We start from the raw sequence: 21,456 nt of genomic DNA on the forward strand, positions 1-21,456 counted from the left end.
ATTGGACAGATGTAATGAGATTTTGGACACTAAAAAATGTTTTTATTAAAAGTTATGACCCAGAGCTAGTTGGTAGGGGCCCTGCCATAAATCCCTAGAAGTGTGGGAATTTATAAAGGATGTAGCGACACAACCTTAACCTTTTAGGCCACACGGTAGATTTCAGGATCACTTAGACTAATACAGTCTCTCCACCATGCCCCACATCTGACCAAACAGTAATGGGGGTTATTTTAATGTGGTGGCTTTTCAGCTCATTGAAGTCACAGCTAGGTCATGGTGAGCCAGTGCCTGGTAGAAACAGGTGGCCAAGGGCAGGATTCATGGGGCCTGAGACCCTGTGATGTAGTCGTGGGCTCATTGGCTCCCCTGTTCCTTCTGCATCCTGAAACTGGGGCTCAGGGACAGTCACATTTTCTACAAACAGGGTGGAAGTGGTTTCTAGCCAATGAGCAGTATTGTAAGACGGTAGGTAATAGTCTCTCCACTCTTCCACTGCCAACCAAGCTCCCCTCAAAATTAGGAATTGATGCAGCTACTTCTGTTCCTGCATAATAGCTCCATTTTAATGCCAATATTTGTGGATTTACATTAATGTTATACTACTTGGAAACCATCCAAAGAATAATTAGCTTGTACATATGGACCAAAATGTGTTCATTAAAATATACATGGATATGAGATATAGGTATTATCTGTGACATATAATATAAATAGGTAAAATAGAAAGTTAAGAGAACAATTAGATTTGGCCAACTGCCAGTTACTTCTAAGACACACATTCGTTCACATACGTTGAGCATGTGCTAGACCCTTGGGCAGCTGATGGGGGCTGGGGATTAAATACCCCATGGTCCCTGCTTGAGGGAGCACCCAGCTGAGGGTTTTTGGAGGAGGATTTTCAGCTCAGGGAATCGAGTAATTCTTCATGCTAGGGGTGCTTTTCGGCAGGGCTGCAGGAATTTGGTGAGCAATGAGCTTGCAGAGGTGAGGAGAAGAGCAGCATTTGGGCAGAGAGGACATGTACAGTGGCACAGGCAAAGCTATGCTGCAGAGTTAAGTTTGGCTAAAGCACAGGATGGCATTTTCTGTCTTAAGAGAAAAATCTTAAGTATCAGCATCTCGCTCTATCGACAGCCACTGCCGGGCGGGCTGGGTGGTGCCTGCGCGTACAGGAAGGTGGACTTTCAACTTGCAGATGGGCCCCTGCTCTGTTCCCTAACCAGACTGGTATTTTATCATCTGCTTCTGCCAGAAGCATCTCCCAGGATCTTCACAGTACATTGGCAACAGCTCCCGCCCCGAGACCGTGGGAGTGTAAACCATCGACGCCGTCATCATTAAACTCATAAATCCATGTCATTTGTGTGTCATTCACTTCATCCTCATTCATCATCCCTTGCGCTTTCAGAACAGCCACCCGTTTGAGGATTTTGAAGAACGGTTTGCTGCAGCCTCACCGGTAAGGAGGAGCGGGCCCTGTCGCGTTGACTGTTGTGTGTCTCTGTGCCATCACTCATTTCATGCTCATCAGCCATTGCCTTGTGGTTACAGAACAGACACCCGTCGGTGGACTTTGATGAGATTTTTGAGGTAACCAAGGTAAGGCCCCGAGGCTCCTGCTGACCCTTCGTGGTCATTCTCGTGCATTTACATATTGAATTGCACGAATGGCGGGCTCTGCACCCCACGGCTCCAGTCAGGCCTGTCTAATCTTCACAGGAAGACTGTGGGCGGGGCCTGCATGAGGTCAGAAACTGAGCATGCATATACATGTATGCACACCTATAAGGGGACAGTGTGTTGGAGAGGAGGTGACACCCCTTCTTCTCATTCCATGAATTTTGGAAGTTCCTGTTACATCCCAGACATTCTGACGGATATAAAAGGGAGAGAGGAAGACAGCGCTGTGCTCAAGAATGTCGTGGTGTGACTTGGTACATCGTTGCAGAGGGCAGGGCGAGGCAGGGAAGGGGAGTAGAAGATAGGGAAGGGGAAAGAAGGCAGTTTAGGATAGAGTGGTGCAGGACAGGGCCGGGCAGAGCAGCCTCCCTGGTGTATCCTAGCCTAGTAGCCTAGGAATTCAGATACGTACGGAAGACCTGCCCAGGACACTCTTAGAAACTCAGCAGAGGCAGGGCCACTCTCCACCAAGTACATGCCCTGGTTTAGATGGGCTGGCGTGCAGCCAATGTTTGCTCAGATTGGTTGAAGGCCAGGCCAGTGAGCATTATCGCTCCTGAACACCAGGTGTTCAGAAGCCTCTAATACAAGGATTGTCAACCGTGGCAGCAATTTAGAATGACTGGAAGAGCTTTCAGTGTTCTGTTGACTAGATTATTCCTCACCCCAATTAATTCAGCATCTCCAGGGTGGGGCTAGGCAGCAGCAATTTTTCTCCAGGTGATGTCCCTGTCACCCAAGCCAGAGAACCGCTGAGTGCCAGATAAGCTGTTCTGCGCAATGGGGCGGGGTACAAATTGAGTTAGGAAACAACTTCCCAGAAAAAAATCCCGTTCTAATTTTGTGTTCTGGAAGATGGACAGGAAAGACAATGGGAGAAGGCATGGGTGAGCACTCTAGGAAGGAGGAAGGCCATGTCCAAATGCCCTGGGACAGCCTTTTCTTTCACAGCCTCCTGGGTTCTGTCCTCCACAACACTGCATTGACTGTGTCTGTAGGTCTGTCTTTCCACAAAACAGCCAACTCGTGGCCTCAAGCAAGGCTTGTGGTCTTGGTCCTTTACTCTGGACACACACAGTAGCTGATGCGAGACCTAAAGGGTCTCATGGAGCTTCAGATGCCAAACCCTAGGGAACAGGTCTATGCGAATGTCTTGGGGGGGTCACATTCAGTGGTGCCTTCATATTTCTCCCCAGGGGGTCCTAGTGGTCTAGTTGCAACAGAAGGATCGGGAGAGCAATCTTGAGCAGCAGTTGCATAGTGCTCCAGGTACTCTGGGGAGTCATCCCCTGTTCACATCAAAGACTGTCTGGGGAAGGGACAGACCTGAGAGAGATATCGAAGGGCACCTCCTAAACATCTAGCTCCTTCTCATCTCCTTCACTGCCCTTGGCAGCTTCCAGTGTCCCTCTGTGTATACCTGGAAATATCTAGCAACCCAAAGAGGGGGCCAGTCTGCCCTCTACAGCTGTGTCTCCCTGCTGGATAATATCTGAGGTGCCTTTGGTGAAAAGGCCTTCCTCTGGGGTGAGCAGGACCTTGCGCTGACCCTCCAGATGCTTCAGTGGAGGCCCATCATTGCAGATCTCTTAGGAGCCCCGGCCTCCCATCAGAGGGTATGTCGTTTAGTAGGGCTTGACCTTCTGTCAAGGCTGCCTGGGGCCAGCGTGGCCATGGTCCTGTGCTGCCGACTGCATGCGGCTCAGAGCGTCCACAAGGATAATGTGCTAAAAAGTGTCTTGCAAGCCATAGAGCATTTTACAAATGTAAACAGTTAGTTTTATTCTCCTGGGGCCTTAAAAATGATTAATTAGGACAATATTTTCAGATGGAACATGGTTTATTAGGTTACAAATACAAGGTCTGGGGGTTTGTGTGGGGAGGAGGGCTGTGAAAATAGATATTATCCCGGGTTCTGCATCAGACATGGTTATTTGGATTATTTTTAATTTTATAGCCCAAGAATCTCCTTTTTCTATAAAATTTAATTAACTCGGGGTTCTATTTAAACAGCAAATCCAATGGAACGAAATAACAATCTATGTTTTATGCCTCTCCATGTTTTTCTCGTTTAATCCTTGAGTGAAAATCATCTGGCAAGAGGAGCGCCTATATCTCAAGGAGGAAGGTGATTTTAAAAGTTGTGCTTAAGGAGAAAATTAGCCAATAAATTATATTTATGATGTTAGTAAAAGTATGCCACACTTGAAATGTAAATCATATGACTTAATTATTAACTTCATTTTAATATTTTCCAAACACCCTGAAAATCGTTATGGGCCATTTTAAAAGCGTCAAGTTCCAATCGCAAGGAAGCCCGGAAGCTACATGTAAATTCATCAGGTAGAATTAGCCCTTTCAGGACGTTGGAAGGGAGTTGAAAGAACTGGCACAGTTTCACCAAATCATATGAGGTATTACTAACATGCTGAAGAAGGCTAACCCATGAAAAGCCCCAAGGTTCCCTCCAGATTTGGGAGAGCACCCAGCATGCCAGCCACCTCATTCCCATCGGTTGCTGGACTGCTACCCTCTGAGAGGGAATCCTATTAGTAAAGTCAGCAGGAAAGACCGAAATGCACAAAGTCTCATCATCATGTTGCCCCTGTCCACACACCAACCTCCTCTCCCCACCTTCATGCAGGGAACACCAAACCGCTGCTCTGCCACCTGTGTCTCCTCGGGGAAGCCCCCTCCTTTCCTTCTTTCCTGGCCTGTGGCTCTTTTCCTGTGAGATTCAGTTCTGGGCTTTCCCTTTCAAAAACCCTCCCTAAATGTATTTGCTCGGATCTGGGCTCAGTCTTCTGCACGCTCCCATGTGCCCTGGAGATCTGTTGTCAATCCTTCCAGTCCCCCTTAAAAGGATCTGCATCTGTAGATCACTGTCCCCAGCAGACTGTAAATTCCCAGGAGCTTGGCACTTGGTTGACACTTCTCCTTACTATGCCCCCAGCACCTCGCATAACATCTAGCACCCAACTCTTGTTTAATGTTTATAGAAAAGGGGAAAAAAAATACTGTGTGGTTAGAAAGAAAATTAATACTTATGGGACCCTCCTGTGTACCAGGCTCTATTGTTCAATCCAAAAGCCCAAGGAGAAGGATTGAAAGTGACTCAACAAAGAAGGCTAAGCCTCTTCCCTTCCAACAGAAAGTTTCTGTGCCTTTTGAATCAGGCTTAGCCAAACTTCAAAGCAAGTCCAGCTGCTAGAAGTTGAGTCCCTTAAAGAATATGCCTGCCACCAGGTGTGTTGCCGATTTTGGATTGTTCTCGATTTTGGAATATTGGCATGCTTAATGAAATATCTTAGGGGTGGAACTCAAGTCTAAACAGAGAATTCATTTATCTCGTAAACATTGTACACACACAGCCTAAAAATATTTTATACACTATCTTCTGTGACCCTGTGTTTTGATCCAGCCCACCTCGTGGGGTGAAGGGTGGGATATTTCACCTGTGACTCCATGTCAGTGCTCAGAAAGTTTTGTATTTTAGAGCATTTTGGTTTTGAGAAGTTCGGATTAGCTATGCTCAGCCTGTACTGTTGTCCATAAGTATGGAGAGGAGATTACCATCTCCATCCTCCATGTAGGGAGTTGTAGCTCTAAGGCGCTGCAGAGGTTGGAAAGATACCATGGCAGTATATCCCCAGATGTGGGACCTTTTTCTGAGCCCAGAGCTCACTTGTCAAGAATAAAGAATATCCCTTTCTTTGTGTGAACTCCAAAGCTCCAGCCAGGACTTGGTAGAGCATAATTTGCATGCAGGGGACCTGGATGGCAGGGCCATTGGACTCTCCCTGTGCCATCTATTACTGGTGATTTTTAGCTTTCCTCAATTAGAAGCTATCACTTAAGATCTGAAGATGAGTGGAGAGTGGTGTTTCCTCAGTGGACAGATTTGCACAAAGCATGTGATTATGTCCTCCTTTTAATTAAGTCAGGCCACTTGGTTCTTGGCCAGACGCTTTCTGCCATCTCTGAAGCTGGAAGTAGATGCAGATCTATTTCTACGTATATCTTAGAGGGATTCTTCTGCTGCTCTGGCCAGCCTTGCTTGGGTGTTTCTGTGTGATGGGCAGGAGGACAGATGATAGATACAGTGTCTCCTGGAGCAAAGTTTCTGGTAGTGATTGATAGTGTATATGTTGTTTTGATGCCCTTCCCAATGAAATGTTTTCTTTTCCTCCAACTATGTTTTTTTTTATCCCAAAGATAGATTCTTTCAGGAACTACATATTTGGCTGCATGTTCTAGATACAGAAAATGACAAAACTTGACCTGTGACCTTGATGTCACCCCTGTGAGAATCCGCTTATTCATCAGCAAAAATGGGTTAGTGTTGTTGGGAGCATTTACTAAGAAGTGACCATGAGGTCATCCCTGGTGTCCTTACACATGGAAGACATTGTGTATGTGTAGGAGAGGAAAACCAGTGACGGAACCGCTGCCTGCCTTTATCTACTTGGAGAGGGGGCAGCGCTGGCATGCGATGGTGGACAATTGTGAAGTGATACGATTGTAACCCATGGGAGGTGAATAGTGGGTGACACTGACCAAGGCTGGATAAACAGCCAGATACACCGCAGCAAGGCTTGGTTCTCCTGCTCTGCATGATGGGTGTCATCTGAGGTGTTGCTTTGGGGATTGAAAGGTCCAGTACTGACTGACTGGGCTTACCATCCATACAATCAGGACCAAGGAGAGCGAGGCTTCTTATACTGTTAAAGCAGATGGGGGCAGTGTCTGCTTTCCTGGTTACATTGTTATCTTTTTGTCTTTTCAGGCTGTGACCCAATTAGAACTTTTTGGGGACATGTCCACCCCTCCTGATATAACCTCTCCCCCCGTAAGTATGCATCTCCCTCTGAGCCCCGTGACCCTTTTTGTTCTTTCCTCAGTCACACAGTGGGGAGATATGAGCCTTGGGTAAAAGGGGGTCCTGCTGAATTTCAAATCTGTGTGACTCAGGCAAGCTAACCAGCAATACGGAGCCTTAATTTTCTCTGCTATTAGAGTGAGAGATACAGACAGAGAGAGAGAGAAGGAAATATCTTTCTGTATATCACACTTCTGTTTTAAGAAATAAATGAGATCACACATTTAGCAATTAAAGGATGTTTCCTGGGTGCTTGCTCTTATGCTGGATTCAGAGAGGAGAGACACGAGTCTTGCCCACAGGGAGTATGTCATCTGGATAGGACCCTGAAGGAGAAACTCAATGTGATCAGGCATGATCCCCTCCAGCACAGGTGGCCAGCAGAAAAGGAACCATCTCCATCTCCTTCTTCTTTCCCTCCTGTGTTGTATTTCCTCCCTCCCTAACCTGCTGCTGCCCAGGTAGCCTTGCAGACCATGACCTGTGCTTTCTGAATTTCTCAAGAAGCCAGGGCGTCAGCCAGAGAATCTGAGCCAATGCTTGCAGGAAGACAGAGATTTGCAGGGAGCCCTGATTTGAAAATGAAAAGGAGAAAATAGAATTAAAACCAAAGCAAAATAGAAACCCTGCGCTGTGTGCATTCAAAAGCAACCCTGCAGCCCCTGCAAAGCAAAGAGGGAGATGGCCTCTGGGCCCCTCCCTGCCTATTCCCGGAGGTGGGTGGAGAGCAATCAGCCGCAGCTGCACTGGCTGAAGCTGCTGGGAGGGGACTGTTCTTCTGGGCACCGCACAGTTGTGCAAACCCAGAGATGGTGCTACGGTTCACTGGCGAGATGCGCCTCACAGAGAAAGGGCTGTAACCTCACCACTGAGAACAGATGGCATAAGACCCTGCTGCCCACAGCTGCCACCAGGGAGCCTAAGCACAGCTGCCTTGCTCCCTACACCTGATGTCCACAGCAACCATCGGGGGTGGGGGGTGGACAGCTCCTGTCTCCAGGGCAGCTGGACTGGGAGACTCTAGTGATTCTCAGCCCCTCCATTCTGGGGAAAAACAGCTTCATCCTGGGAACTCAGAGTTGCAGAACTATGAGGCAACAGAACTAGAAAGGTCTGAAAAGCTCTTCCAACTTTATCCCCTGTGTTGTACAGATGTGCAAACTGAGGCCCTGGGAGGACAAGTGACTCACACAGGGTCATGTGGACAGAGGAGAGCAGTGCTGACCATCCTTAAAAATGCTAACACAGCAGCTCATGGCTGTGCTTCTGGCCCTGAACCCCAGTGCAGTCCCAATTGGTGTTTAATAGCCCTCAGAACAATGTCATTCGTCCTGCAAGCTGCTGGACTAAAAATGGCTTTGCCTGATTGCCATGGTTTCAGGATTATTTGCTTGCCCCAGTCTACTCTAAGTGGGGGAACACCCAACAAAGACAATATGGCATCAAACAGGTTCATACTCCATAGGCTAAAGCCTGCTGCAAATAGGTATGGACACATAAAAATGATGAGAACTGACGTTTCTATTTCAGTACTCCTGATTTGCCACCAGTTCCTGCAGTAGACCTCTCTGGAATCCTGACATGGGCCAGGCAGGCACGGGGCAGTTTCAGCTGGGCAGGCATGGTTGCTTTGTTTTGTTCTTGACAATACTTACTTCACAAATGAAGATTCAGGCAAGATTCTGGAGGCACCAGAATACAATGGCCTGTGTGCTGAAATTTCTTTTTTTGTTTTGTCAACACCTGTGAATGGACCCCATATTAAGTGTTAGACCCTGAGGTGGGCACACAGTAGGTCTTCAGGTGTTTTAGTTCTAATGGATGACCTGTGAAGGGTGAAAGCCGATATTGTGTGATAACTTGGTGGTCTGAAAACACACTCTAAGAGGTAAGGTGCAAACGAAGTCATGAGGACACTGGTTATCATTTCTGAGCACCTACTGGATGGCTAGGCGTGGTACTAAATAACTTCCTATGAAACAATATTTCAAATGCATGATCTCATTGAGTCCTCCCAACAGCTTGAGGTATCATTTTCCCATTCCATAAAGTCTCTATCACTGCATAAGTGGCCTAGACCAGGGCTCACTTCTGCAGCAGCCCTACCTCACCCCTGCTGCCTGCTGTGCATGATGACTGCTCATGTATTCCTGCCTCTCTGTCCCACAGACTCCTGCAACTCCAGGTGATGCCTTCATCCCGTCTTCATCCCAGACACTTCCGGCCAGTGCAGACGTGTTTGGTTCTGTACCTTTCGGCACTGCTGCTGTACCCTCAGGTGAGCCCTCTCTGCTAGCTGCCCTTCCATTGAAAGAGAGGAAGAGTTGACTGAACCAGCACCAAGTTATGCCAAAACATCTGTGGGACCACCATGCATTCTCTCACACAGCTCCTCAGTACCATGGAGAAGCTGTCCTATGGGTGGAGGTTCCATACAAAGCTCCAGGATGCTGCTAGCTAAAATTCACTGATGTCTTTCACCTGGAAGGTTCAAGACTCCAGGTGACTGAGGTGGACAGTGTTGGGGAGCATGGTACATACCCAGCAGGTGCATTCATGCAGGTAATTACTTCTGTCCACTTAAGCCAGAGGAAGAGGCAGTGGTAAACAGGAGAGGAGATGCAGCCAGCTCCCCACACACCTCCTGACACCTGAACGGGGGAAGGGATCTGCCTTATTTGGTGCTGATTCAAGGAAGGCATGGTTCCCCATAGAGGGTGGCAGGGGACCCTATGGGACAAGAGCAAACTGCTAACAGTGAATGGGTCTCACAGATTTAGAAAGTATTTCTTCTGTTTTCCAAATATTCTTTAAAACATATATATTACTTTCAAAACAGGGTAACTATCTACAGTAACAGTATCACAGGTAGGTTACAAATGGGTGGCCCTAGGAACGACTTCCCTGGCAACAGACACTCCAGGCAGCCAGACCACTCTTCTTGGAAATAGCAAAAGGTGGATTTGTTCTTTTTTTTTTTAAACAAACATGGAAGCCTGAAAGAGCTCTGTGTTTTCCTTTAACTACATATTGAAATCTGTGTCATTATCTTTCTTTCTTGACTTTATTCTTATAAATGACAGATGAGAGTTTGAATATTTTAAAATACAAATCTTCTTGTACTTTTTTCTATAAATAATTACTTTTAATTACATAGTGTTAGAAGCAAATTCTTGCCACCAAATATAAACCTTGCTTTTATTGGAAACAAATTAAAAATTCATACTCTGTTCTGAAACACAGTTATTCCTCATGAGCTCAGAGATCATGATGAGCCTTCAGAAGCAGCAGAGGCTGGGGGAGATGGTATGTCTTACAGTTTAGAATCTGCAGGTAAGCCTAGGAAAGTATTCATTGCCAAGTTTCCCAGTTGAATCTCTTTTTTACACATCCCTGAAACAGGATGGTGGTGGTAGCTCATTTTCCTGTTCTAAAGTGACTATTAAAATCTCCTTGGGAATAGTGCAATAGAAATATCATTTAAAATGAGAATAACATCTTCCATCAGCAATGCCTATGCTTCTATGCTTAAGCCTTCTCTTCAGAACCCCCATGTTTTGCTTTTTTTCCTTATAAAAATGCTGGGACATATGATGAGAATCTAGGAACTCTAGTTCTCATGCTTACTAATCTTCAGGCATGGTCCTTCCACAAAAATTTTCTGAATGCCTGCTCAGTGCCAGCTCCTGTTCCAGTTGCCTGAGGTGTGTTGGTGAACACAACAGGTGGAGCCATTGCCTCCTATGCAGAGATAAGCAATGACATAAAATGAGTCACTTATGTAATATGTTAGAAAATGATAAGGGATATGGATAGAACCAAACACAGAGCAAGGTATGGGGACCCTAGAGTCCCAGCCAAGGAACTTATGGTCAGGAGGGGCTCCTGCACAGGTGAGATGGCAGCTGTGCAGGAGGCAGGAAGGGACAAGGTGGGAATCACACATCAGAGTTAAGGGATTCCCAGACCCAGGACCTACTGGGGCCTTCCTACTCTCCAGGCCCTTCTATAACTGATAAGATGGCGCTAGATGCATTTCAGGTCTATTTCAGTGCTAGTATTCTATTTAAAGCACTCTGAAGACCTATTTGGGTACCTGTCTCCTTTGTGACTTCTCCCCAGCCTGATCCAGATTAACAGTTTCAGTCTCACTATTTAGCCAGCTACACTGCAAATAGTGGGAAAACTACTTCTTCCAGTTATTAAAAAAAATTGATCAATTATATCCAAGACTTCAATTTTTAGAACATGAGTCTAAAACTGATTTCTACTAGTATATTTTTGCTTTGTTATTCTACTTAAGATATGCATATGATATGCTTCAGTGGGTATTAAACTGTCGCCCCTTTTCCTCCTTTAACTGGTCTTAAAAACCTCTATAGGTCTTACATTTCCATCTACCTATCACTGGTTGTTGAGGCAGTGATGGGGAGATGGGGCCACAATGGGGCTACATCATGCACTGGATGAGCTGCCCACGGAGGGCCTTTGAATCTGATGGGCAGAGTTTCCATCCTGGCTCAGCCTTTTTGGTTGTGGCGATTACTGCTTTTGTGTTCAGACATGTTCTTTCTATGTTGCCCAGGCTGGTCTTGAACACCTGGGCTCAAGTGATCCTCCTGCTTCAACCTCCTGAGGCTAAAAGTGCACCCCACCATGCCAGTTGAACCACTTTTAAAAATAAGCTCTAGATTCCTGGGCAAATTACTCAACCTATCACATTCAGACTTTCTTCATCTTTATAACTGGATTGAAAAAGTAATACTTTCCTTGCAAGAACATTATGAAAATTAAAGGAGAAAATAAAATCAAGCACCTTCAAAACGCTGGGACACTTAGATACAATGTGAAACCCATTTTTTTTTTTTTTTTTTTTTTTTTGCTGCTGCTGCTGTGCTGTGTTTGTCATTATTGTTGTCATTATTATTCTGACTTATAAAATATGTCCTAGTCTACCCTGTACTTTTGCCTTCGGCCTGGGTGCCATGGAGAATGTACTTGTATGAAAACAGGTTCTGCCACCCACCAGCTGTGTAATCAGTAGACTGGATCCCTTCTGGGCCTCAAAGAACCTACCTGTAAAATGGGTATGGTCATAATTTTGCCTCATAGAGGTGCTCTGAGAACCACACAAGTGAGTGCATGTAGTAAAATGTGTCTAACAGTGCCTGGCAGTGTTAACAAGGAGGTGTTCAATAGACATTTGAACGCTGCTCCCTGGGGCCCTGGCTCTGCTGCTCACACACTGTGGCAAGTTTTCCCCTCAAGGAGCTGCCATTCCTTCCTACAAAGAAAAGAGAGGAGTAACAGCTATCCCACAAGCTTCCTGCAATGATTAACCTTCCCCTAAGTGTAAGTTTCACTGAGGCAAGGATTTCCAGAGACTAAAATAGAGCCGAGCACCCAGTATATTTCTGATAACTGAATGAGTTGAACGAGATCACGTGCATAAGAGGCATACCGTACAAATTCTATATACACATTGAGATTCCTTAGTTTTCAGTGTGTTTCTCATATATTATTCTACTTTCTTTTCCCTTTTCCAAATAATGGGGATGTCCCCAGGAGCCAGCATCTGTTTATAAATTGCAATTTTCAGCACTTTAAAAACCTACCTGCAAAGCAGTGATGCAGGTGTTCCCTTTCCGTTCCCAGCAAGGAGGTCTCTGATTGATGTGAACTCCATGCATAAATAGATGCTCTCTGGCACCTCCTTCCTCTGCTGCTGCACATGAATGAGTAAATGGTTAACAAGTTGTTAAGTGGCCACAGTGGCTCCAAGTGGCTCCCTGAGTCCCATGCTACCACAGTCCTGCTGCGGAGGTGTCTCCTCAGGAATGCGTGACACGGTGTGGCCAGAGAGCCTTAGCTCACAGGCCTGGGGAGAACTCTGGCTGCAGGGACACCCCCCCAAAAAAAAAAGTGATACCTGCCAGCTCCCAAACACAGCCCCCGATTACCCTGTGCTCTCTTTTTCTCTTCTGAATATCATACTTTGGTCTGGAACAGATGGCATGAAGCCAGAGAGACATGCTAATAGCTCTCTCCAGAAAAGTGTGCACAACCCATCTGTTAGCTCCTTGTAAAACAAAAAAGAAAGGATGGGAGGGAGGAAAAAAATCCACCACCAACAACAGAACCAACAGGGATCACAGCACTTGTGGATCCCAGAATCCCACTGTACTCCTGGAAAAATGCTGTGAAGCGTTGATTCCTTTACAGCTCATTCACCCTAATGTTGGGTCTTTCTCCGGTGTTGAGCCTTTATGGAGCTGCTGATTGAGCCAAACCTGCACTAGGTGTAGGGGGAGAGAGAATAAAGAGTTCCTGCTGGCAGGTGGTTGTTAATTGTCTCATGAGGGAAGACAGAATAACCAGGCAATTACAACACCTGGTGGCAAGTGTCATGGCAGAGGGGACCACACAGAACTATGGAAACCCAGAGAAGGACCAGATGCACTCAGAGCCAGCAAAAGCTTCCAGTAGAGGGGACAGGAACTGAGCCTGTCAGGGTCAGGCAGATGAGGAAGTGGGTGATGGACCAGACAGACAAAGGCAGGTGGGGTGTAGTTTTCAACTGCTGGAAAGAAGATGCCAAAGAGGATAGAATCGAAGATGGTGATGAAGAGGTATGAGGGGCTGACCACCAAGGGCTCCTAGCCATGTCATGGCATCTGAGCCTTACAATCAAGATGATGAGCACCATGCAGATGGTCCCTGACTTACAACTAAATTACAATGTTTTGACTTAAGGTTTTTATACTTTATAATGCTGGGAAAGCAATACCCACTCATTAGAAAAGGTACTTATATTGTGAATTTTGATCTTATCCTGGGCCAATGATATACAGTATGGTATTCTGTTCTGATACTTGGCAAATGTTGGGATCCGTACCTCTTGGTCAGCCCTGCCATCCTGAGTACCTGCTACAGTGTTCTGCGTTGCTTAGCTGCAATGTTTGGCAGGTTGAATGAAGCATCAACTTATAAAATTTTCAGTGTACACTGGGTTTACTAGGGTATAACCACATCATAAGTCAAGGAACACCTGTATTTGCATTTTAGAATGATCCACATTGGCAATGAGAAGGATGGAATAAAGCTAAGCAAAAAAAATAGGCTAAGTAGAAACTGAAGTCTCAGCCCATTCACCAAAATCATGGTCATCAAGGCCAGGGTCATTGAAAGTTCTGAGGTTGGTCTCAACCTGTGAGACCCAGCACCCTCTTTTTATAAAATATATTTGCAACATCTCCTTTAATAACTTGAAATGAAATTCATAGATAATAATGTAACTGAACTACACAGGTTTTCTAAAATCAACACAATGTCCTAATGATAACATAAAGTAGAAATAGAAGAAAGCTAATGTATACTGAAAAATAAGCATTACTGTAAGGAAATAGGCATGAGCTTATAAGTTATAGTAAATAATCAGATGCATATACCTATAAATAGTATCACCTCTGAAACCTGCAGCTATAAGGGCAGACTGGCACACATGCTGAGCAGGGTTCCTAGCAGGGACTGCCATTTTCCAAAATGACAGACAACTTCTGAGTGTTACAAACAAAACAAAAAACAGTTTCTCTACAATGTACACACTTGTTACATTCCTAGAAAATGAAGTGCATTAAAACCGTGAAAAAAAAATTGAATTTCCATGTAATTCAAAGTCAATTCTAGGTTCAAATAATCATAAATAGGATTTTAAGAAGTTCTTTGTTGTGTGCATTATTCCTACACCTTATAGAATGTCTACTGTCAATGCTGGGAGACCCTGAAATGCCAATAGGATCCACCCTCTCCAGTTACCATTACAACCAAAACCCTCGCTCCAATTTCCCTAATCATCCCTAGGGGGCAGTAGCGCTGGCAGAATTAGTAGATTCAAGCTACTGCATCATTGCCTAATAGATGAGGCAATGTAAGCAAGTGTCAAGTTTGAAATGCCGTCTTCACCCCTCCTCAGGGAAGTTGGACCGTACCACAAGGAGATTCTCTTGTTTTGTTTGTTGACATCTCTGTCTCTTTCCATAAAGGCATTTAATATTGCTAGATAATCAGTAAGAAGCCCATGTTTTCTGTGCCTCCCTCAGACCTTCTTTCAGGGGACACATGACATGTGGGGCAAATTAGACACCTTGCCAGAAAATGCCCAGGTTTTGAAGATTAACTGGATCCCATATCCACCGGTTGAGGGGCAGGTGGATCTGAGACTGGCCCATGGAGTGAGGTCCCCTGTACACCATTTCTCTGGGCTCCCCAGAATTAGAGACATGACCCATGATGTGATCAGTGCCACTGCCCTCACCCATTGTCCTTCTGGATGTTGCTAGGATACCCTGCGTCTGCTACTCTTTCTGTTCTGGTCTCACTGTGCTGCACCTGCAAATTCCTTCTGGCAGCCATGATGATGCTTGTTTTGAGAGCCCAAGCAAGCCTTGATTCTCTACTCTCTGCTCTTCCTGGATGGCCATTGTCTCCCAGACTCAGCTATACAGGCAGGTGGCCATTATGCCCGCTGAGAAGCATGGGGACCACTGGAAGCACATAGGAGTTTCCTGTGGGCCTGCGGTGTGCTAACACATTCCATGGTTGCCAGGTTCTTGGACTATGAACGATGAAAATTGGTCTTGGCCATCTGGTGGAACAGGGTGTCACAAAGGGAAAAGCACTGGCTTTGGGGACAGACAACCTCAGTTTAGATCCTGATCCTACCTCATGCAACCCATGTGACCCTAAACAAGTTGCTTTTCTTCTCTAAGCACCAATTTCCTCATCTCTAGAATAGAAATAATAATATATGCCATGCAGGAATTTTGTAAAGATGTAAAACAGTATACTAGCACATTCCTGATATTTAATAAGTAGAAATTATTGCTATTACTATTGCTATTATAATAAATGTCACCTTTGCTCCTGTTAAACTATATATATATATATATATATATATATATATATATATATATATATATATATATATGTCTGCTGATAAGAATGATACAATGAAGAATTCTTATGGTCATATATTTGAGTACATACTCTAGAGTTTTGCAGTGCTCAGCCCATTACCACTGGGCTTATTTTGAGAGGCCCTAAATGGACACCAGTCTTCAATTTATTTCTCTAAAATTGGAATAATAATGATAATACAAAAATAATGCCCATAGTTACTACTGCATGTCAGTTATATATCAAGCAGGGTACTAAGTACTTTATAGTCTCTGATTCAAACTATAGTAATAGCTACCATTTACTGAATACAGTCTTGGTGTTAGGAGAAGTACTCTGCACATGAAATATGTCATCCCAATTAATGCTCAAGCCATCCCATGCATCTTGTGCCTAGAAATGCTGTCCAAGTTACATAGGTGAGAATTGGCACTTAAATTTTACCCTAAGCCTTGAAGGTTTTACTTTGCACATGGCCTTGGTGCTGAAGAGAAAGTAACCTGTTATTGCAAAGAGCCTGACTCTTAACTTCAGCAATAGAGATTGTCCAGCATGTCCAAGGAGATGCCAGGTCAAAACTCAGCCACCCCAGCTTTCCAGGCTTCTGTCACTTCTACGAGACACCAGTTCCTGAGGCTATGAGATTGGGAAACATTAACAACTATGCAATGTATTATCATCCCCCAGGCACCTGCAGGACTCACCCCCACTCATTCTAGATTCTGCTTAGGAATCATCTTCCTGGCCAGTTCTCTAGAAGGCAGGCTCCATGAGATCAGGGACTCTTGTCTTATTCGTGTTGGTATCGCTGGTCCCTAGCACACAGCCTGGCACAGCTGGTGATGGATACATTTTTGTCAATCACTTAAATCCACGAAGTCTTCTTTTCCAGGATGCTAACTCTCCTTTTCTCGCTCTTCCAGGTTATGTTGCAATGGGCGCCGTCCTCCCATCCTTCTGGGGCCAGCAGCCCCTCGTCCAACAGCAGATCGCCATGGGTGCTCAGCCACCAGTCGCTCAGGTGATGCCGGGGGCTCAGCCCATCGCATGGGGCCAGCCGGGTCTCTTTCCTGCCACTCAGCAGCCCTGGCCAGCTGTGGCCGGGCAGTTTCCGCCAGCCGCCTTCATGCCCACACAAACTGTTATGCCTTTGCCAGCTGCCATGTTCCAGGGTCCCCTCACCCCCCTTGCAACCGTCCCAGGCACGAGTGACTCCACCAGGTCAAGTCCACAGACCGACAAGCCCAGGCAGAAAATGGGGAAAGAAATGTTTAAGGATTTCCAGATGGTCCAGCCTCCACCCGTGCCCTCCCGCAAACCCGACCAGCCCTCCCTCACCTGTACCTCAGAGGCCTTCTCCAGTTACTTCAACAAAGTCGGGGTGGCACAGGATACAGACGACTGTGATGACTTTGACATCTCCCAGTTGAATTTGACCCCTGTGACTTCTACCACACCGTCGACCAACTCACGTGAGTGCCCTTTGCTTGGGACATAAAACCCAATGACAGTGATGCCTGGTTTCGGGAAGTGAGGCTTCTGGAGTCAGGGGGCTCATCTCTGCATTAATCAGGGTTGATGATTAGTGATATCACTACTAGAGATCATAACAGCTGCTGATCCAGGCATCAATGATACATGCACACCTTCTCCTTATGCTCTAGGTTGATTTTTTGGACTCATAACCATGCTGATGACAATTTTTGTTAGGTTTGTTTGGCAGAAAATGGACCAAGTTCTAGAATTGAATACAAGCCTGGTATTTTTCCACCACATCACTCTGCCTCTTAGCATTTTGTTAGTCTGCTCATTCATTCATTCATTCATGTACAACCCAGCTTGTGGCACACAAATTTTGGTATGGCTTATAGGAATGAAAATGAATGATAAATATAAATTTTTTAATATTTAGGGATTAGGTTTAAAGATCAGAATAGAAAATTTAGAACAGGAGGAAATTTGAAGTGAGGTCTAGCTGCCGTAAGGCCTTGTATGGCTGTGATAGAAGCTCAAAGCTTCCAGAAGTCTAAGAAGAAAAGATGGTGGAGTAGGAACTTCTGGATGGGGGATGTGGCGGTCATCTTCATTCCTCACTGGTTTTGTGCTTTGGGACCAGTAATTGTAGTAATTGTATTTCTATGAGCTTCATGTTTCTCATCTGTGTAAGGCTATGGGTTATTGAAAGGATTTAGCACATGTACTAAAACATAAACATCACAGAACTGGAAATAGGATTACATATTTGTTAAGTGTCTCTATGTAAGGTCCTGGCACAGGTTCCTACTGCTGGCTTCTCTACAACAAACTGCATCTTAGGACAGGCATGTGGCTTCTGGGCCACTCGGGGTAGGCTCTGATGAGCAGCTGGCTTCCTTATAGGCCCCGTGCTTGGTGATTCTACCCAGCCCTCTCCTCCCCCTCAGACCTCTCAAAAACAGTCAACTGTGCAGCCCAAATCAGAATCTAGATACACTAGGGCACTCGTATGCCTGTTTGATACAATTCGGGGAAGGTGTTCTGGTGACTCAGTCTGTGCTTTGACAGTTGATAGGGGAAAGAAAAGGCTCATGGTACAGTGAGTTTGGCATTTTCATTACTGTCACTAGTGATATGGATCACTGCATGGCCAATACATGAATAGTCAAAAAAAAAAAAAAAAACCACCTAATGTTAATACAATTAGATTGTGTCATTTCAGCCAGGCTCAGAATGCAGTTCTGAAAATGAATGCTTTCGATGTGTGTAAGCAACCTGCTGCCTCTTAGGCCACAGGTTTCACATGATGGGGGCATCTCTGCCAACTCATAAGGTTTCCACAACAAAGAATGATGAATAGAAATGAAATGCTAAAGAAATAACAGCTATGCATAAATGAGCAAGCATCTTTTAAAATCCAGTGTCTTTCTTTCAAAGGACTTTATGCCAGCTACAAACAAGAGGGAAGTTTAAGTTTTATGAGGATAGGGAATATGTCTTTATCGTCTCTACCCTTCTAATAACGTGAGCACAGTGCCTAGCACATGGGAGGCATTTGGGAAAGGTTGTAGAGAGTGAAATGACCCAAATAAAGGCAAATTTAGCTATCGTTGGGTATTAGACCAGAATTTTGCAACCTTGGTACTATTGATATTTGCAGCCAAATTATTTTTTGTCCTAAGGATCTGTCCAGCATGTTGTAGAAACTTTAGCAGCAATTTTAGTCTCTACTCGCACAAAATGCAAGTGCACTTCATTCCTTCCCTCTTCTTTAATTGCCGAAATTGAGAACCACTACTTTAGAGTACAGATATATTCTGCAAAACCTTCTAAAGATTAAGATATACTTGCATAAACTAGTCATGTCTCCCATTGATTTCACTGGGTAAGCCTGAGCAATATACCTGTCACAGTTGGCAGTTTAGCCTGAGTTCTTGGCTTTTAGTGAGCAATTAACCACTTCAAACATAATTCAGAATTCAATTCAGTTGACGTTCACTAACTATCCACTGTCCATCAGGGTGTTTTCATATGGCTTTAAACCCACTACAGCTAGTTTATTCCCAAATCATCTCAAGAAATACAACAGACTTTCTTTCAAGTGAAACAACTTAATATTTTGTTTTTAAAGAAAATGAGTCAAACTGGCTTTTATCTCCCTTGGTGTCCTCTTGAGAATGTTTGGAATAGAGGATTGTTTGGACCAAAAGGGAGCCTCAAACAGGAACAGAAAGGCACAGCTGGGACAAACAGTATCAGACATGGATGTGACACATCCCAGGGCTACTGTTTCACATCTGTGTCAGCCCTGAGCAAGTGATCACACCTCTCTGGGCTGTAGTTTCTATCATTTGGTGGGGAAAAGCACAATAGCACCTTACAGTTGCTTGTATTGTAGAGAATGGAAATGGAAAGTGCCAGTACCGCATTTGACTCATTGGCACATTATGAATAATAAAGGGTTTGAAATAGCATCACTATTCTAAAGATAGGTTCATCAGGGTAAAAGGTACACACTGAGTTTTACAATCACTCTCTGTCTGGTAAGCTGCCAGATTTTCTAAGTTCTGGAATGCTACAACAAGATGGTCTTATCAGTGGCATTGAAATTCTGCTATTAAATCAATATCACCTCCTTACTTAGGGCCAAGCCAGGAGGACTGATCTTTTCTATGCCAAATTAGGAATTATTAATCCTAATTTTTATTAAGCAGAGTCATTTCCAGTACATATTTGTTATAAACCTTGGAACAAAGGAGAGCAGGGGAAGTGAGAGAAAGTCCATGCACAAACTGCACTTTCTTACAGAATCAGGTACCAGCTGTGAGGTTGCCATGAGTCACATCTGTTCTCCCAGATCCCTGAGACCTTTTGTGTTCAACATGTGTTTATTGACTATTTACTCCATGCAGGAATCAAAAATTGTTTCTACCAGTTTCCATGAACAAATCAGCAAACTTCATTTTCCGTATCTTTTTTAAAATATTTTTTTAGTTATACTTGGACACAATACCTTTATTTTATTTATTTATTTTCACATGGTGCTGAGGATTGAACCAGCACCTCACACATGCTAGGCAAGCATCCCACCACTGAGCCACAACCCCAGCCCCCAATTTCCATATCTTTAAAACTGGGATAACATCCAACTCAGAGAAGCTCTATAAAGATCAGAGATAGTGTCTATATAGTTTCTAACAATGCCTGACACATAAAAGGCATTCAATGAATGTGCCCTCTCATGAAAGAAAAAAAAAGCAAGCCACAGCCCAGCAATCCCCCCTTGTATGTGCATCAGACTTACCTGGAAAGGGCTGCTAAACCAGTTTCTGATTCAGTAGATCTAGGGGAGGGTCCAAAGATTGGCACCCCTAACATTCCCAGGTGATACTCCCACTGCTGATTTAGGGACCATCCCTTGAGGGATGCCCATCAGGGTGGACCAGCTCCCTCCTTAAGATCAAGTGTGTGAGAGGACAAGATAAGCGTGTACGGGAGGAATTCGAATGTTCCACTGATTTAGCTTGGGATGGGGAGAAGAATCCTGTGACTTGATTCAAATATAAGCAAATCCCTGAGCTTTCTGTGGGATATTCTGGTAGCAGCCAGACACTTATGATGTTTCCTCTTTTTTGCCTGGTCTCCCGTGTAGCTCCAACCCCAGCCCCTAGGCAGAGCTCTCCATCCAAATCATCTGCGTCCCACGCCAGTGATCCGACCACAGATGATATCTTTGAAGAGGGCTTTGAAAGTCCCAGCAAAAGTGAAGAGCAAGAAGCTGTAAGTGACTGGTTTTGTTGTTTCTGTTTTTGGTTTCCCTTAAAATTAAAGCTTCCCTATCTGGAATGGACGGTGCACAAGGATGCCTGCATGGAAGAGAAAGCTGGCTCAGACTCAAGTTCTAAAGGGTTGCTGAAGGGGCTTTGTTTTATGTTCAAATGAGTCAGCCACAGAATGCTGTCCTATTTTTTTTTAAGTCATAAGAGCCCTTGCATTTGTGGGGTGGCATCCTCCAACTAAAGTTGTGCTCTCCTTGCGAATAACCCGTTGTGTGTGCTGCATGAAAATATGCCAAGTTGTTTTATATTTTCAGTTGTTGAAAACAGAAAAAAAAAAATGTTATCTTCTTGTGTTCTAGCCTGATGGATCACAGGCCTCCTCCACCAGTGATCCATTTGGTGAAACCAGTGGTGAGCCCCGTGGTGATAATATAAGTCCACAGGCCGGTAGCTAGATAGCGCAGGTCTGGGTAGGTATCTGTCCTTTTGATCTTCTTTACCCTTAAGCCAGCTGCTTTCCTTCCTGCTCTGCTTGTTCTTGTTTCTGCAGCCTTATCCCCAGTCTTTGTATATTCTTCCCTTGCCTGCTCTGTATTCCCACGTCTGCACCATCTCTCCTTGCCTGTGCTCTATTACCTGTATCTGTACCATCTTTCCTTGCCCATGCTCCATTGCCTGTGTCTG

The 21,456-nt window shown here is 44.8% G+C and overlaps 1 protein-coding gene across 3 annotated transcripts in view; it reads left to right on the forward strand.

The window, feature by feature from the left end:
• Dab1 (DAB adaptor protein 1) overlaps window positions 1–21,227 on the forward strand; it is a 270,306-nt gene extending 249,079 nt beyond the window's left edge. For 2 of the 3 annotated variants that reach the window (XM_076862389.2, XM_076862390.2), the window contains exons 9-13: window positions 6,470–6,532; window positions 8,732–8,840; window positions 16,441–16,989; window positions 20,646–20,773; window positions 21,132–21,227. In XM_076862389.2, coding sequence (XP_076718504.1) covers window positions 6,470–6,532; window positions 8,732–8,840; window positions 16,441–16,989; window positions 20,646–20,773; window positions 21,132–21,227 — 945 coding nt within the window. Of the gene's footprint in view, window positions 1–1,411; window positions 1,463–1,554; window positions 1,603–6,469; window positions 6,533–8,731; window positions 8,841–16,440; window positions 16,990–20,645; window positions 20,774–21,131 lie in introns of all 3 variants that reach the window. The other variant, XM_076862388.2, reaches the window with a different exon arrangement.
• The last annotated feature ends 229 nt before the right edge of the window (window positions 21,228–21,456 follow it).

Source organism: Callospermophilus lateralis, chromosome 7 (assembly GCF_048772815.1).
Source record: "Callospermophilus lateralis isolate mCalLat2 chromosome 7, mCalLat2.hap1, whole genome shotgun sequence".
Taxonomy (NCBI): domain Eukaryota; kingdom Metazoa; phylum Chordata; class Mammalia; order Rodentia; family Sciuridae; genus Callospermophilus; species Callospermophilus lateralis.